This window comes from Fundulus heteroclitus, chromosome 9 (genome assembly GCF_011125445.2).
Source record: "Fundulus heteroclitus isolate FHET01 chromosome 9, MU-UCD_Fhet_4.1, whole genome shotgun sequence".
NCBI classification, from domain to species: domain Eukaryota; kingdom Metazoa; phylum Chordata; class Actinopteri; order Cyprinodontiformes; family Fundulidae; genus Fundulus; species Fundulus heteroclitus.
This window is the reverse complement of record NC_046369.1, coordinates 20,265,386-20,284,055: the sequence shown is the minus strand read 5'-3', so window position 1 is coordinate 20,284,055 and position 18,670 is coordinate 20,265,386. Positions and strand designations below refer to the sequence as shown.

Sequence of the window (18,670 nt, the reverse complement as noted above, 5' to 3'; positions counted from 1 at the left end):
GTGAACTGAGTTACTGAAATAAATGAACTATTCTATATTTACACTTCCCGGCTTTAAGTCAAGGACAAATTTGTTTAGCTAACTACCATTTATTGTTATGCGACCTTAACTGTGACTGAGTACATCAGCAGACATCATGACACATCACACAGCTGTTATTTCAGTGGATCCCATCCGACACCATCAATGGTAGTTTTCCACAGCTGTCAGGAGGGGGGATCGACTGCTGAATGGAGGAGAACGGAACGCAGCAGGTGCGGGGAGAATATGTAAATGAGCGGCGGTCCTCGCGCTCTGATTGGCTGTTGTCGGGGGACTGCGTGTGATCTGAATGGCTGGCTGGAGGAGGCACGTAGCGCGAGGGGGGAAGTATGCAAGGAGCACGCTGGTGCACGAGAACCGTGCCCTCCCCCCGTGCCTGCGTGTTCCGTGACGCAGTGCGAGGCAGGCAGGCTGGGTATAAAGGCAAATGGCCCTGGAGCAGTGAAGGGAGGGACGACACGACACGAGAGACGTCAGGACTGGAAGTTTAAAGCCTTTTAAAAACTTTACATCCGTCGGAGTTTTGCTTCTTCAGACTTCACGTTTATTTTCAGCAGACAGCAGGAAAAGTCTGTCGCGAGAAGAAAAGATGAAATACATTATAGGCATTGGCGGGTAGGTTGGGGTTTTGATTCATATTTGAAGTAGTGTATATATATATATTTAAGTTTTTGTTGCAATATATTGTTTAGAATTCCTGTTTTAAAAGTTTCACGGGGGTAAAAAAAAAATAGTTGATGTAGAAATTATTTGTTTTGCATTTATGTGTTATACGTTATTTCAAGGATCATACATAGTTGTTTGGGGGTTAAAAAAAACAAATTTCTTTAATCTGCCTCTAATTCAGCTTTATTTTTTTACTTTGTGGCTGATGTTATCTTATTGTTCACATATGTTTTATCAGCCGCCCGCCAGAAAGCTTTTCAAAGTCATATCCGGTTTGGTTTGTTGTCATAAATCGAGCGGGACTTTTGAAAATTCACCGCGTGATTTCCGACAAAAGTGGAGGGAGATGTGTCTGTTTCACCTCCAATCTCTACATTATTCAACTTTAGCATTAATTATAAATCACTCTTTATACAGGCTTTTATAATCAGAAAGTCGTAGGTTTTGATCGCTTTATATCCTTTGTTTGATTCTATATATAAATGGAGCATTGTTTTCTTGTTTTTTTTATTCCTTTGTCCAATCCTGCCAAATGTTTTTTTTATTGTAAAACACAAGCATTGCTCAAAGAGTAATATATTTAATTAATAGATATTTTACAAAAACTTGCCTTTTCCTTCGTCTTGTATCCCTAGATGGAAACCAAATGTAAATTCTAAACAATACACAGAACACAACTGTTGTTTGTGGGCAATAAAACTTAAACTGAAACTACCATTATTGATTATTCTATTGACAACATGACTTTTTTTAAAGTGGAAAAAAAAATACACATGGTTGAGATTTTCTTTGTCTTTGCAGGGTCACTAATGGTGGTAAAACCACTCTGACTAATAAACTGATCCAGACTTTGCCCAACTGCTGTGTTGTGCACCAGGATGACTTTTTCAAGGTGAGTCTCACTGAGTGAATGATTGATAAGTTCTCATAATAATAACTTCTTAGCATCTTCTTTATTAATCGGTTCTGCCTGAGCTTTGTGTGTGTGATCAAAGTAGGAGGTTTTGCCTTCAGTAGCCCTCCCTTCCCCCACACCTTTCTTTTTGCTTTATTCCAATGTGATTCTTTATCTATGTTTATCCCTTTTTTTATTTATCTTTTCTTTTTTTATTCTAATTATCTAACTTAATACTTGCTTTTAACCTATTATCCCCTTTTATTTGTCCCCCACAATGTTATATTTGCATACTAACCCTTGCTGTTTTGCATGCCGTCTGCTGTGCCTTCTGTTTTTTTGTTTATTATTATTATTATTATTATTATTATTATTATTATTATTATTATTATTATTATCCCTCACTCGTTTGGCCTAACATTTGTGGCATGTGAGTGAGATCTGGAAGTGTTCCCAGCCGTGAGGTTGCAGCAATGTTTTATTGGTGACTGTTATTTCAGAAACCCGATCAAATAGAAGTCGGGGAGGACGGCTTTAGGCAGTGGGATGGTAAGACTTCACCGAGGACTGCCAGTGACTCATATTTGACCTTACCAGCTAATGTAGTAGACCCCATCCTCATCAGTTGCATCAATTAGAGCTAAAACTTTCATTTATAGTAACTTTAAAACCAGCAAACATAAATCATTACAGCTCTTATTTGTTTTGTTTTTTCCTGATCTTCCCTTTGTTTTTGTTTTTTCTTTCTGTCTGTCTCGTGCTTCACAGTGATCACAGCTATGGACATGGAGGCCATGACCAACACGATAAAAGGGTGGATTGAGAACCCGGCAAAGTTCGCCCGCTCCCACGGTGTCACCCTGGCTCCTGTTCCCGACGTGGCCAACCCTGACGAGCAGATCCACATCCTGATTGTAGAAGGCTTCCTGCTCTACAACTACCCGTAGGTTGACTGCCTGTTTTCTGCACCGCTGTCTTCCTGTACTCGCTTCAATTGAGCCAGGGATACAGATCTAGCTTGTTCTTTCTGGGTGCAGCAGCTAATTATAGGTTACAGTTTTAATGGTGCAGGCAACAACAACAACAAAAGAGAAGGTACCAGAGATTGATCCGGTGTAGGTACCAGATTGACTCGGGTCCTGCGCCTTCTGATGACGTCACTATACATGATTGGTTTAACGTTTGCTCAATTGCGCAAAATATTGTCATTGGTCTGGACAACTTACTAAAGTAATTATAGGGGGTGTAGGTTTTATTCGAGAGCGGGATTGCGGTTTGTAAACGGACGATTTTACGAAGAAAATCACCATGGTCCCTGCGCCTCCCGATGACGTCACCTTATGGCAACGCCACTCAAACATTGAGTCTGCATTTGTAACGAATCAATTTTATTAAGTTAATTTAGCTGTTTCTTTTTCCTCAAAAGCTTAAACAAATATTCAAGCCATTTTACAAAAAAAATAAAAAATAAATCAACAAATATTTGACAATTGGCTCAATGTTTGGAAGAATATTGTTAACAAAAATGGAAGGGATAGCCAGACTAATTTATCCAGCATATATCTTAAATGTACCAAATACCACAATAAAAAAAATAAAAATCAAATTTAACACAATTTCATCTGGAATAATAAAAAAACATGTAATCAGAAAGAACAACATCAGTACAAAAAGGAGGAATGAACGTTATTGATTTTAAAGTGATGAATGCCGTGATAAAATTAAATTTTGGCTGCTGACTTTTATTAAAAATGAAATGAGTTTATGGTTTAGTTTCCCTTCACAACTTAAAAAAAAAATTGGAGGAATTAAATTTCTCTAAGGTTGTAACTTTGATCCTGCAAAATTACCGATTTAAATTGTCAGACTACCACACAAGTATTCCAAAATGATGTTAAATGTTGAAGATGGTAGTTTCTGTAATGGTGACGTTAGCTCTGTTGGGTCACATGCTCGTATCGCGTGCTCCCATTGGTCCCCCAGTGGGCAGATTTGAGCTTGCTGTTGTGTGGGTGGCGATAAGGGCTTCAGCAGAAGCGGGGCTCTTTTAGTGGGCCTCTGCAGTGATAGGAGAGTGGTGGGTACTTGGTGTACTAGAGATGAGTGTCAAGCATGCTGCAGAGATGTAGATAAGGGACAGCTTGAACAGTTGTGTAACTATTTTCTTTTTCCATATTATGTGACCTGTGGTCAACCTTTTTGCTTCTCCCTCTCCAGGCCGCTGCTGGAGTTTTTCAATAAGTGCTATTACATCGCCATCCCTTACGAGGAGTGCAAAAGAAGGAGAAGGTGAGCCACATTTGGGCTCCTCGCTGCGATCTACGTCGATTATCGCTAGTCGTCCGCTCGCTTCATCCCGGTTTATTCGTTTTTATTTCAGTACCAGACAGTACACCGTCCCCGATCCTCCCGGCCTGTTTGACGGCCACGTGTGGCCCATGTACCTGAAGCACAGGAAACAGATGGAGGACAGCGGTTTGAATATTGGTACGGTGCAGATCATTTTATCTGATCCACATCTGATTGCACTGTTCAGCCTGTCTTTGGTTGGAGCTTCTGTCAGTTTTGGGTTTAAAACATGTGTCTTGTGTTGCAGAGTACCTGAATGGCTTGAAATCCAAAGAGGAAATATACAACCAGGTGTATGAGGACGTCCAGAACAACCTGCTTAACTCTTTATAGGTAAGAGACAAGAGTTTTAAGTTGTGCTTGAAACTGTATCTAGGAATTTGTCCATATTTTAATCATATTTATTTTAAATACCCAACAAAATACATGTTAAAGTTGAGACCTTGTCTAATGTCTATATATTCTTTATTCTGCAGCAGGAGGAGGACTCTTCACACCTGTACAAACCTTGTAAATAGCCAATAATTCTTTTTTTTTTATGAGGTGTAATTAAATTTTCTTTGTACATAGAATGGAGCCATGTTAAATTATGATGGGTTTTTTTTTTATTTAGAAGTTTTTGTTTTATTAAACATATTTGACTTGTTGTTGGGTTTTTTTATATGCTGTTGACTGTTATTGGACCTTTTGGTCCCTACCTGTGACTTTTGCCAATAAACATGAGTTGCTGTTAAAATACAGTTCATCAAAACAAATTGTGGTTTCTGTGTTCAGTATGTGGATGGAGGACAGACTCAATGGGAAATGATGCACTTATCTCCAGTTTGGAGTTAAGGAGCATCAAGCTACGATGATTGATTCATTTATCCAAACGGCAGCAATCTTCATCACAAAAGCTCAATTTTTACTACTAACCTTTGAGTCTAGAAAAGTATGTTGCTTGTCTGTAGCTATTTGTGAACAATGGAGACTTTTAACCCCACCCCCACCCTACAGTTTTGGGCATTTTAAGATCAAGCCTAACACTGCTGGTTGCCTCATTGTGCGCATATAACAAGTCCATTTTGGTTAGCTGTATTTGTTAGATGAATGATATCTACATACTCAATATTGTTTTTAAAGCTTCTATTTAAAAATACAAAATATGTTCTTATTTATAGTGAGTTACTCTATTTTTGACACATGCGCCTCAGGACTTGATGCCAGTTTATTCAGAACCTATAAAGACTTTATTCTTTTTTTCTTTTTTTTTAATAAGGGTCAAAATTATATTGTCAAATGGAGCCAGACTGGTTTGGAATGGAGTGTTGTTTTTTTTTTTTTTTTTTTTAATACTTTAAATAATTTTAAAACTGAATATTGGCATTTCCTTGGGTTATCTATGGCAATACTTTTATGAACTTAAAAAAAAACTAAGCAATATGTAGGGCTAAATAATATCTGATTGTACTCATTAAAATTGCAGTTGGTAGTGGAAACAACCAAATAAAATGCACTTTTGCTGCATAAACCTATGCAAATAATGTGGAAATACAGAAAGTCAGTTCCTGAGACGTCAGATATAATAAAAGATGAAAATTATGAGAATCAGTTCTGCAAACGAGTTAGAGGAGCTGCTGAATAAGAAGTTGCTACTGTGCATTTTATAAAGCAAACAATGAAAATGCAATATTCTGTATTTAATTTGCTACACACCCTTATTTTCACACAAACAATGTAGGTTGAGACCATTTTCCTTACATCCCATGTTAGAAGCAGGGACGCTGCGTCAAAGCCCTACTGTACGTCTGTCCTAATGGGTGTTTCCAGATTTACAGCCCTGAAATAACTGTCCTCACTCACAAGTAGACGCCAGAGTAGGTCACAGACTAATAGACTAGATTTATGCTATTAGCACAAGATTCCACCGTGCCGGTTCTCCGGGCGTGTGCCCATATCTCACGTGTTCCTGCACTACATGTATAAATAGATGAGAATAATTTCACTTTTCCTCAAAGGGAACACCACAGCTAAGTGTAGGATTGAAGCTTCCTCTCTCCTAAGTAGGTGGAAGTTCAGTGACACTTTGAGTCAGATTACAGATTTGCTGCTCTCTCAATTTAGCACCCTTGTTTCATTTAGTGGTTGAGTGAAACAAATATTTCTCCTCAGACTGCGGCTGCCGATGAATCTGGCTGACAGGTCCTGCCGTGACTCAGGGATGCCGGCCTTTTGTTGGCACCTTTTCGCAGCAGCAGTGGCTGTCGACATGGGCCGTAGGCGTATGTGAAATGTCATGTGGGTGTCATATGGATGCTGGGTGGCACGGTGATTATTGTAACGTCCTAACAGGTGGTGGTGGCACACAAAACCCATTTGGCCCGGAGTCGCTGAGCTAAAAGTGAAAGCAGCATACGTGACGCCTGCGAGGACAAACGAATACAGCATCGTGTTTCTGCGGCGCGCTCTTGGAAGATTATTCCATCCCTAGACAAGAGCAGCTCATTGTGAAACAGGCGACAGGCCTACAGTAGCTAAGCCAACCCTGAGCACAGAGCGGCCTCATCAGCGTAGATGATTTCCTGCCCAAACAGGAGCCCGTGTCATCTTTTTTTGGACCACATGACAGAAACCCTTTCAGTATTTTCTACCCAAGAGTGAACCACAACCCCGAGGTCCGCTCTTTCTGCTTTTCGTGCCGGTACGGTACTGGATGTCCTCAATTACACACTGTGGTGCTATACTTCCTGTTATTGTTGTCATGACACGCCTCTTGTACCCTGGAAGAGAGAACTGTGCCGGGTGGTTTACGCCACGCTATGCGACCATGAAAATAAAATGTGCATAACGTGCTGTACAAACGCTGGAAATCCGCTTGATTGGAGCAAGAGGTCCAGCCGGTTTTCTGTCTGCAGAAAGTGGTTTTGCTTTTTTTTTTTTTTGGAGGAAAATAATGTAGATTCAGAATAAGAACATGTGGATTGTTTACAGCCTGAAAGGCTCTGTACTTAATCAGGTATGATTGTGTCATAAATAGGATATAAATGCATGTGACTTGTTGCAGTGTCTCAGTCTCAACTGGACTTCTGTCCTGTAATCAAGCCCCACAGTCAGCACGAAGGCACAATGTTTTCCATATGTGCGTCGCACATACCCAGAATATACTTAGAGCTGTTTGAGGTAAAGGAAGTCTGCTTTTGCTTATTTGATTGCAGTGTGCTTGTTGTGTCTCTTTTTTTTTTTTTTTGGTTCCCTTTTGCTCCGAGCCACATGTCTGTCTGCACGTCGCCAGCCAGCGTGCCTGAGGACAAAATGAAACAAAACAAAGGCAAAGGTGAAAGATACTCACGTTCCTTCAGGAACATGTGAATCACCAGGATTTGGCAGCAGGTAGATCTTTGTGGTTTGCACCTTTTTTTCCGACCATGCAAAGCACGAGAAAATACATTTCAGAAGATTAAAGTAGAGTCTGAAACAGTAGTCTGACAAAGGATTTTTTGCAAAAACATTCAACACAAAGAATTAGGGGTTATTTATAATAGGTCTAAAACAAGTATTATGCAGACTTTATTGGATTTGTTTTTTAAAGATCTGCCTCAGAAATGTCAAATTCAAAGCAGCTCTATCTGATTATTTCTCCATGTCGCTCTATTATAATCACCAACTCAGAGTTTATGCATCTCATATTGCCGTCTTGCACACATAAAATTGCCAGGACATTTTACAACAACACAAAGGTTCTGTGTAACCCAGATGCTGGTGTTTGGGTAAACGTGCATGTGACTGTTGACCCAAACTTCTCCCACCCGCCCAGGCTACTTTGTCAGATTAGCAATAAAAGTTCCTATTCAAGAACAGAGACTAAATGCAAACACATTATCTGCAATTACAACCGCTCTGGATTTAAATTTTCAGCACTTTTTCTGAGCTATTACATTGATTGGGTTGCTTCTGAAGGTTTGTTACCTCAACCATGACTGGTGCAGACGTAAGGGGGGGAAATGCTTTAACGAAGTTGGTAAACGTCAATGAACTGCAGCAATATTGTGTTAAGAAGGAGTGGGCCAAGATCCCCTCTCAGAAGGAGACTTAGAAACTTTTACAGGAAACAATTGCTTTCAAAGTGTTTTATTAGAGGGAGCTTATGGGGAGTTCAGTGAATAAAACACACCATAATACATACGTAGGTTCATACTTGTTTGGTTAAAAAATAGCATTTATATTGCGGAGAGATTTTCTTATATAAGTTAATGAATCATAGATCTAAAGTTGTATTTGCCTTCTAAGGGCCTAACAATACTTTTTTAGCATGTAAAATATGCATAAACCCTTTACATAAACCATTAAGGCACACACATTGTTAAAATAAGTTTTATTAAGTGTTTAAAATGTCTCTTATTAGAATTTGGTGTGTTTTGTTTATATCATGGTTGTGCTGAATTGCATCCTGACATCAGATCCTTTGGTTAGACACTGGTCACCTTTGCAGAGGCAAGCTAAATTAAGAAAAAATCAATTTAATGTTAGTCCAAGTTGTCCTGTTAGTCACCAATGTTGCTGAAAACTTAATCTTTGTTGTTTGTTTGTTTTGTTTTTGTGCCCTGCAGGTCCAGGGTCTGTAGACTAGGTCATATATAAATGTTTCATATGTAGAGATTTCCAGAAGTGGTCTCTTGCTTAAAACTCTAGGATGCCAGCTAAATTAAACTTCACTGTTACGTATAGGAGGGCTATAAATAATCCCGACCTTAAAGTAACCCCTACTACCTGATAACAGACCTAATCACGTAAGGCAGCATATCTACAGGAAGAGTTCTTGGATGCTCTGTGGTGTTAAGTTGTTGTTGGCGAGTCTTTGAAAAATTATATAGTACAATTTTTTCCCACGTCATCACTGTTTTTTAAACTCTGGAAACGTCTAACAGCAATGAAAACTTTAATAGACCTTGATTCACCCGGTCACTAAGGACAATGACTGTCTTTCTGTGGGGTTCCAGCGCCCCCATCTGGTGGAAATGTAATATTGCAACGTGGTCAGTGGACACAATTTGTTTTTAACATGACAAGTAGGAAACAAACAAACAAAAAAAAAACTCAATAAATATATGTTTTGTTTTTGGAAAGCCAGTACACATTTGGGCTGTCGGAGCTTAAACTGTGTCCTTATTGATTTTAATGTTTTATGTAAAACCCCAAGACACACAAAGTAGCAGATAATTAGGAATTTGGCTAAACATATAAAACATTCCAATGTTTTTTTAAAACTAAAAATCTGAAAAGAGGATCTGTGAACACCAATTTTCAAGTCTTTCAAATGCCTTTATGAATTTAGTCCTGGACTTTAATTAGGCCAAACCTCTCAGCTTGTGACCCCCAAAATAACAGTGCCAGAGACCTTCAACCTCGGGGTGGACTTTAAGAGATTAAATGAGCATATAGTCCTAAAATCATAAAGTTTCACAATTAGGGATAGCAAATCAGCATCAAATTATTATTAGGACGTTGAAACGATTATGAAAACGACTGTGTAACTTTATTCTCGTAATATTGCAACTTTATTCTCGTTTATGACTTTATTTTCCTAATGTTCTTTAATCTTAATAAGAATTTGTATCACGGTCCTTGTAGATTAAAGCAAATAAATTACTGACCACTGAGAAGACAATTTCCACAAAAAACGTTTGAGATTTCACATATTTGGGAGAAAAAACTTAGGTGTTGAAAAGTTAAAAATGTTTGAGAAAAAAATATTTTTCCAACACTAAAGGCATAAATTTGCTATACTAAAATAAGCATATCTCTGATATTATAAAGTCAGAAATTTTGGGTCATCATTTGAATTATCTCGCGACCCCCCACATAGTGTCTCGTGACCCCCCCCCCCCCCCCCCCCTCCCTGTATTTAGCTCCATCAGTCTTCCAACCAGCCTCCTTATTCCTGCTGTTCTCCACATGGGGATACTGTGTTCAGGGTGATGTTTAAGATTTATTTCATGTGTTGTATGTTGGCTAAAAGCAAACATTTCATCCCATGTGGCAAAACCATCTTCTTTCACATATTAACCCACACAGTTAATGGTACTTTGTGTGGATGCCTTCTTCTGACTTTTCCATAAATACCAGATTTCTGGAGTGCATAACTTTGCTGCCTTCAACCTACTCTTCCACCTGTGCTGTTGATCTGTTCTGCTCCCCCAGAGTTACGGACCTTTTGACTGATTCTCTCATGGTTGCTATCGTTAAGCTCTCTCGGAAGCTTAAAGTTTTGTCTTGGTCTTTCATTCTGGACCAAGTCTTCACGATGCTGTTTGTTGACCAAGGTTCTGAAGCAAAATCTTCTGAGGCCAGAAACAGAACATCATCTATTCATCAACCGGGTAACTTCCGAATCGAGCAAGTTCACAGGTTTCAGCATAAAGGTACATTAATATAAATGCATGTCGCAATTTTTAGGTTTTTATTTGAAAAATGTAAGCCTATACCTTTCACTTATCAATTAAGCGTATAATCCTATGAGAGTATATTAAAGTTTGATGTTGAATAACAAAATGTGAAACGTTTATAGGGGACAGATACTAGAATTGTGGAGATGTGAATTTAACTATGGTGGCCTCCAATCTGACTCTTTGGTCACATCTTCACTGACCCAACAGGAATGACACTGAAGATCTCAAACGCCCACATGGGCGAGACTTCCCCCCTGACCCTACCCTCCTGCCAGTGATGCTGCTGCGCGCCACTGCGTGACGAAGTCAAGTGGACAGGACACCTCTCCTGCTGCTGGTCTAAATCAAACATACACAGCCCGCAGTTTTAGGTACTTTCAGACACTCTCACTAAGCCATGGAGAAGATCTGGTTTCTTCTTATTTTTCAGCTTGATGTCCTGGTGCATTTGAGCACCGGTCAGCACCATTTACGCGCGCCTGATGGCCCCTGGAGACAGCGCATTCAGTGGGAGAATAACGGGCAGGTGTACAGTTTGCTCAGCACTGGCACGCAGTATCGTTCGCCTTCGCAGAACAGGAGACGCACCCAGCTGCTACTGACTACAAGACACAGTTTGAACCAAGCTGTCCCTCCTGTTGCGCTCATGAGATCCTCCAGAACCAGGTCTATGAGCCTCCAAGGCACACCCAGCGACCACTCTGAGCAAAACGACCAAATAGACGCGTCGCTTCTTGGAGCAGATGTGGGTCAGTATCTGCCGGCGGCGGATCGGACCGGCGCACGCGTGGCTGTGGATCACAGCGCCAACCAGGCTCCGTCTAACAGCAGCGCTGCTGTTTTCATCCAGGAGTTTTCCGGCAGCGGAATCCCCAGAGGCGGCCGGGGTGTTACCGCGGATGACAGCGGCGCGCAACAGCCCACTGCGCCACCAGTGAGGGCGCAGGATTTAACGCACAGCCAGGTGGACAGACCCAACCCCGAGAGCGCGGATTCAGTCCACGGATCTGTTTTGGTCACCCTGGCTAATGATGGTCCTGTCGCCCAGCAGACCAGAACGCAACCCCTGAGCAGAGTCACTCCTAGGGTGGATGATTCCAGCAACGCTGTTGAGATACACTTCCCGCGCATGGATCCGGACACAACAGGTGCTGCCGACCCCCGGGACCCACACAGCATCCACCACAGAAACTCGGTTTTCTATAACGTTTACCCAGCAGACCGCAGGAACAGGCAGGACGCGCGCAGCCCCCTCGGGGCCGGCCACGGCACCAGGTTCTTCCATAACGGTGAGGCGAACAGCAGGCTGGATTACAGTTTACCTAATTGTCCAAATCTAACCCTAAACCATCCCCTAGTCGGTCCAATGCTTTATGGGCCTCCAAGCACAAACTGATTTGGACAGTTTAACCATTAGTCTCTTTATATTATATGTGTTAAAAACGTTTATGCATCACAAATCTAACCATTATTATTGTTTACAACTGGAAAGAAATATTAATCATGAAGTAAACCATGCGTGTTGCTTTATCTGATCTCATTCCATCTCACACATAATATTTATACTATCTGCACTAGATTATTCTGAATGATTAAAAATCTAAAAATAGGAGTTTTTACTCTCATACACATTCTGTTCCTTGATCACTTTTTAGCTTTAAATTATCTAACAGCCTCGGGCCGATATGGGGAGGCCGCTGTCCTCCCTAACTTTTACGTCTGTGAAAATAATACTTATAAAAAACTAACTGCTTCTTTGTCTAAAAGCCTCCTTCAAATCAAAAGTTATCTTTAGGTCCCTGAAAAACTTACGATCCCGCATCAAACTGTCTCCTGCCCCATGGACACAGGAGCGGATGTGTCACTGGCACATTGATGAGACAGTCTGTCTGCAACCCCCACTCACTCAAGTGTGATCTGTTGGAGCATTAGCATAGTTCCCTGGTTAGTTTTGCTTCCAATAAACACAAGAAAAAAGTTTAGGAAGAGTTTAGACATCAAAAATATTCGGCGGTCACTGTTTCAGGGGCTGAAGTTTCAGCATCACAGCAATGTGGCCGTACAATTAAACCACTTTACAGCCTTACTGTCAGACTGAGAAAGTAACAAATAGGCTACAATGAGAATAAGGTGTCTAAATATAACTGCTTGTGGGACTTGTGTGAATATGATAAATAGTTTCTGGTTTCATATTGTTTTAGGCCTTCTGTGGCGACGAGGGGGCTCATTTATTTTAATTAAATGGTGGTTGCAAGTTGCAAACCACAAAGACACCGGGGAGTTTGCAGTTTTGGAAGAGCAGCAGGTGAAGAAATTAGTTAGGAACAGGAAAATGATGTCAGTGTAAGGGGTGAAGACTGAAGATGAGAAGGTTTTGGAGTCAGAGAGGGAAGACAGCGCAGAGGAAACTAACGGAGGAGAAAAGAAAAGCATAGAGCCAAGGAAACCAGTTTTTTCTTCCTGCTGAACCACCTGTTATGAGTTCATTCTCTGTCCAATTCCAGTGCAGAAACATTAGACATCAAAATTAAATAACATATTTTTCTGGAAAGGTCTAGTGCTGTGTTTTGAAGCTAGACAAGTTAAGCTTTACAAATGCAGTCAATTTATGTTATCAGTAATTAATACAATGAAATGTGAAGCAAATATGGTGAACACAGCCATACCAAGTCAGGAGCACATGTAAATGTCATGTCAACATGTAGTGAGTCCATAAATATGGGCAGGAAAGACACACCTGGTCTCAGAAAGATGGGAGATGTTAAGAAAAAACAACTTATTGAAAATCAATTTAAAACTCTCAAAGTCTACTTTTGACGCCTACTTAAAAACTTTTCCCAACATGGCAATAATGAAACAGAAAGCTGCAAAAAAACAAAGGAAATTTCCTTGAGATCTTGGATCTTATGAGCAAACACGATTGCTTGGTGAAAAAAGGCAGCTTTTAAAAGCTCCCAGATATGCTAAATTTGCCAGCAAAAACACTCAAAGTTAGATTATGGGATGTTTATCTGAAATGGTGGGAGATGAAAATCAAGGAGGTAAAAGAAAGAGAAATATTTTCTATTTTGGAAGGTGTACCTAAAATCTGTCATTGTTTTTTTTAGAGAAAAATGCTGATACAGTAGTTTTAGAGTGTTTTTGTGGACATTTTGTCGAGTCCATTTACACGTGGGGGATTTTCTCATGCTTCACTGAGGAAGTCCAGAATTGCCACCCTGTCTAGACCTCTACCCGCTGCTTTGCATTGGATGGTTTAATCAGTCTTTTAGGTTTTAACCACCACAGATAGTTTGCTGGTTGTTATGTAGTCTCTATCTATTATTATCATATACAAAAACTACAAATAAAACCATTTTATCATGGCAATGTTTGTATAAAAATCTCTAAAGTTTGTCAACAGAATAACCTAAACGTAAAACAAATAATAATTAACTGTTGCTAAGTAGATTGAATGGTTTTGCAACTGGAAAGTTGTCGGTTCAATTTCAGCTTCCTGGATGAGACAATTAACCTCAAGTTACCAAAGATCTGCAAACCAGCGTATGAGTGCATGTGTGTGTTTGTAACTATAAATGGGTGAATGTACATAGCTCTACTTTAAAGCATGTTAAATGGTCTGCGATTAGAAAAGTTTATCTAAATTCAATCAATTTACCATTTATGCTTTTATTTGTCACATCAGTCGGTTAGCCTTCATATCCTGTTTGCAACTATGAGTTGACACAGGGTCGCCGGCCTTTCAAAATTGGCTGTTTTAATTTTGAATAACGTGCTTTTTTATTATCGGCAGGTCTCCCAGACCTAATCCCTGACCCATACTACATCCAGGCGGCCTCGTACATCCAGAGAGTACAGATGTATGCGCTCCGCTGCGCTGCTGAGGAGAACTGCCTTTCCAGGTCCCCTTTCATTCATCTTGTTTTTTTCTCTTGTTACAGCCACAAACATTTATTTCATTGTGATTTTATGTGGTATATAAAGTAGGACATCATGTAGGTGGGGTGTGGTTTGAGGGGATAGAGAAGTCCATCTGTCCATCTGTCAGCTTCCCTGTCCCTCCTAAAGAAAGGCATCCTCACAACATGATGCTGCCACCACCATCTTTCACAGTTGAGGTTGTATATTCAGGATGATGTGCTACGTGTTGTATTTTCGTGTAGGCCTAAAAGTTTAACACATTTGCTTTTTCTCCTACACCTGGATGACGTGCGGCCATGACAGCTGGCTTTCTTTCAACAACGGCTTTCTTCGTATAGCTTTTTATTTGCACTGAATTTTGAAAGTCATGTGAAGTGAATTTTCCTTTCACTTCACAATTACGGGCTACTTTGTGTCAGTCCTGCACAATCCCATTGAAGACGTAAAAATACAACTTTGTGGTTTTGAACGCGCCCACATGCGTCATAGTTCAAGGCGTGTGAACATGTTTGCAGTGCACCACGTATCAAGTTGCACAACTAAACTTGATTTCATGATTAAGTAGCTGGAATCTAAACTGTTATGCATGTAAGTGAGTTTGAATTTGTCTGTTTGATTGGACTGAACGGACTATAAGTTGAAGAAGTAAGAAAGACGGCCATTAGGATTGCTTTGAGGGTCCGAGATGAGGATGTTTCTTGGCCTTTGTCCCACTTGGATGTAGCAGCTTAGTGACAAAGCGGCTGGGCACACACCTGGCCACCGCTCAGGATTTCTCCCCTCTGATCTGAGGAGCCGGCGTGCCAAGCTAAACAAATCCTGAAAAGGAAGGAAAAGGGTTTCAGAGATGAAAATAAAAGCCACCAATTCATGACTGAGACCCAGTGCCGCAGTAAATCTGCCGTGGCGGCTGATCAGGGGGAATTTAAAGTGCCGTGAAGTGTGCGCTAGTAGGACAGTGTTATGTAAAGTTGAGGTGGCTCTTTTCCAGATGTGCTCTTGGATTTCCTTTCTCCGCAGGTCTGCATATCATCCGAGTGTGAGTGACCTGGACTACAGAGTGTTGCTGCGCTTCCCACAGCGAGTGAAGAACCAGGGAACTGCAGACTTCCTCCCGACAAAACCCAGACATGAGTGGGAATGGCACAGCTGTCACCAGTAAGTTGCCTCATAGAGAAACCCTGAAGATAAAGTGTGGAAAAATCAATGCAAATCAGTCACAGCACATGTCTGGACACAGATTCTCAAACTGGATTTCATTCTGGACTTTAAATGGGGTCATTCTAAAATATGAATATTCATTAAACCATTAATTTGCCGCTTTGGACGTGTGTTTAGGGCCAACGTCCTGCTGGAAGATGAACCTCCAACCCAGTGTCAACTTTTTGGAGCCTCATTAGATTAGATTAGATTAGATTAGATACAACTTTATTGTCAATACACAGGTACAGGTACAAGGCAACGAAATGCAGTTTAGGTCTAACCAGAAGTGCAATAGCAGGTGGATATTACTATGAATAGAGTTTTACAGATATGTACAATAGCATAATATACAGATGATTATTATAACAGAGTTTACATGTACAATGAATATATTTAAAGGTGGCTATTACTATAGGCAGAATTATGAGCATGATATACAGGTAGCTATTACTATAAAATGAATAATTAGAGTTTGGACAGCAGCTATTTAAATAAAAGTGCAGTGGAAGGTAATTGCATATTACAGGTAAAGTACGGTATTGCAAATGTATATGTAAACAATTGTGAATAAACAGTCAGCAGTGCAAATCAATATTCAGTCAAGGTGAGTAGTGCAAGATGCATGTAAACAGTTACAATAGTAACAGCCTCATGTAGGTTTCCTAAAATAAAACCTGCATGAGGAGTGCCCTGCCCTGTTCCCATCAAATCTGACCAGTTTCAGTGCTGAAGAAAGGCATCCTTGACAGCATGATGCTGCCGGCACCATGTTTGAGACTGTTTTTGGAGTAATTTGCAGTATTGTTCCTAGCCAATCTAGTAAAATAACTATTCTTAATGGTGTCTGGTAATATAGAAGGCTTCAGTTGTCTTCAGTTTTCTGTTTAGCCCACATTAAACTTCCATTTGAAAGCTTGCACTTCCACAATAAAAATAAAATAGAAAGATGATTTGTTAATTAGAAAATCTGTCACACATTTAGTGCACCAAACCATACTCTTTCACTAAGATGTAGTGCATTTAATAATAATATAATTACACATGTAAGCCACTCACGTTTGGCAGCTTTGTTGTGGCCAACAGCTGGCAGTATTACGTTAGGAGGCGTGGTCCGTGTAAGGAAAGGCAAGGCAAGGCAAGGCAAATTTATTTATATAGCACAATTCAGTACAGAGACAATGCAAAGTGCTTTACATGATTAAAATATAGGAATAAAAGCAAGTAGCGATAGAATGTAGAAACACAAAAAAAATAAAATAAAATTTGAAAACAGTAAAACAGTTTAACTTGAACATTCAAAGGCAATTTTAAACAAATGTGTGTAGACATCACACAAGTCTGCGGTTTAGGAATCTTATTATGAATGAATGATTCTTTGGTCTGAATCGGCAGCTTAGCAAGCAATACATGTTATCTGAAAACGGTGAGCTGTTGCCCTGAAAATAAGGGGGGAAAAAAGCAGAATAAAACAAATGTTTTCACAAGGACACTCTCGGGTAATTTAAAAGAAAGTCTGGCTTCTTGAAAGCAAAACACAAAGTGATTAGGGATGACTCCAGACTTCTGCACAGTACGCTACAGTTCCCTTTGCAGCGAGCGGCGGACTAACGACTCACAGTGCCCCTCTCTGAGCGTGTTTGTTTGCCTGTCCGTCTCTCCAGACATTACCACAGCATGGAGGCCTTCAGCAACTATGACCTACTGGACGTCTCCACTGGACAGAAGGTTGCTGAGGGACACAAAGCCAGTTTCTGTCTGGAGGACACGTCATGTGACCCGGGGGTCCGGCGGCGCTTCGCTTGCACTGCTCACACACAAGTTAGTCTGCTCTCCTCTCCCCTTTTATTGTTGGCTTTTAATGATTTACTGGTGTTTTAATTCCATTCCACAACATAAAAGATGAATAAACCCAATATTGAAGCTATAAATATGAATGAAATGATTTTGGTTTGTTTTAAGGGGCTTGGTCCTGGATGTTATGATACATACCACGCTAACATTGACTGCCAGTGGATTGACATCACTGATGTGCCGCCCGGAAGTTACATCCTCAAGGTAAGAATTGCAGATCTGACTTTTGATGGAAAAACAATAGCAGCTTTTTTTTTTTCTACTCCAACTTGCACAAACTGTTTTCCAAGCAGAGGTGTCAAAGCATTCACACCTATTACTCAAGCAGAAGTATAGATTCTAGGGTTTGAAAATACTTCTACTTCTATAGAAGTATCAACTCAAACCTTTTACTCAAGCAAAAGTATAAAAATAACGGCTTCAAAACTACTTAAAGCATTAAAGGAAAAATAATTTAAGTAAAAAAAAAAAGGAAAAAAGCTTAGACCTCCGAGGGGCCCATAATACACTTAACCCTTAAGTACACAGAAAAACGAAAATAACTAATAATCCTAAATATGCTTTGTTCTTCTTCTATGTTTTGTTCCAAAGTTTTTGTTGGCCGTTTGTCAAATAACTTGTACTGCCTTCAACCACAATCAAAATCACTCTGTTCGGGTAGCGCTATTTATCTGAATATTTATTTATTTTTTGACAACCCAGAATGACAACAAACCGAAATAAAATACAAGTAATGAGACTAGTTTCAATATGTAAGGAGTAGAAAATACGCTAATTGCATGAAGATGTAAGTGTAGAAGTAAAAAGTAGTAGTACTCCGCTAAATTATAAATAATCAAAATTTCTACTTAAGTAAGGTAACAAAGTATTTGTACTTAGTTACTTGACACCTCCTTTTCCAGGTGACGGTGAACCCCTCCCAGCTGGTCCAGGAGTCTGATTTCTCCAACAACGAGGTGAGGTGCGACATCAGATACACAGGAAGCTACGTCCAGGCGAGGAACTGCAGGATCGTTGTGTAAGTCCAAGTGGAGCGCAGTGTCTTTTTTTTTTTTTCATCGTGACTCAAGTAGAAAAAACTTGAATGTAATCACTGCTGTCCATGTTTTCCAGGAGCTGACCTGCTGCAGACACCGACAAAGACACTGACATGTATGCTTAATGATCTTTTGTTATTTTTTTAAGTAAAGCTGCTACTGATTCTGGTTCTACTGTTTTGATGCCGTTTCACTGTTTGCTCCTGAAGTAACTTTTTGTATCTATGACACACCCCCGGCCACACTTATTGGTAACCCTATTAAAAGGTGCAAAAAGACAA

At 40.1% G+C, this 18,670-nt stretch overlaps 2 protein-coding genes across 2 annotated transcripts; both read left to right on the top strand.

Annotated features, from left to right (window-relative positions):
• The first annotated feature begins 451 nt into the window (after positions 1-451).
• mibp (muscle-specific beta 1 integrin binding protein) lies at positions 452-4,707 on the top strand. Its single transcript, XM_012877922.3, has 8 exons — positions 452-657; positions 1,510-1,600; positions 2,104-2,152; positions 2,372-2,546; positions 3,821-3,892; positions 3,984-4,090; positions 4,200-4,285; positions 4,429-4,707. The coding sequence occupies exons 1-7, from the start codon at positions 632-634 to the stop codon at positions 4,283-4,285; spliced, it is 606 nt and encodes a 201-aa protein (XP_012733376.2). The 5' UTR covers positions 452-631; the 3' UTR covers positions 4,429-4,707.
• Positions 4,708-10,648: 5,941 nt separating this feature from the next.
• loxl5a (lysyl oxidase-like 5a) lies at positions 10,649-18,670 on the top strand. The gene is made up of 7 exons (XM_012877784.3): positions 10,649-11,666; positions 14,171-14,279; positions 15,319-15,456; positions 17,163-17,319; positions 17,461-17,556; positions 18,255-18,370; positions 18,466-18,670. Exons 1-7 carry the CDS (start codon positions 10,775-10,777, stop codon positions 18,470-18,472), a joined length of 1,515 nt encoding a protein of 504 aa, XP_012733238.3. The 5' UTR covers positions 10,649-10,774; the 3' UTR covers positions 18,473-18,670.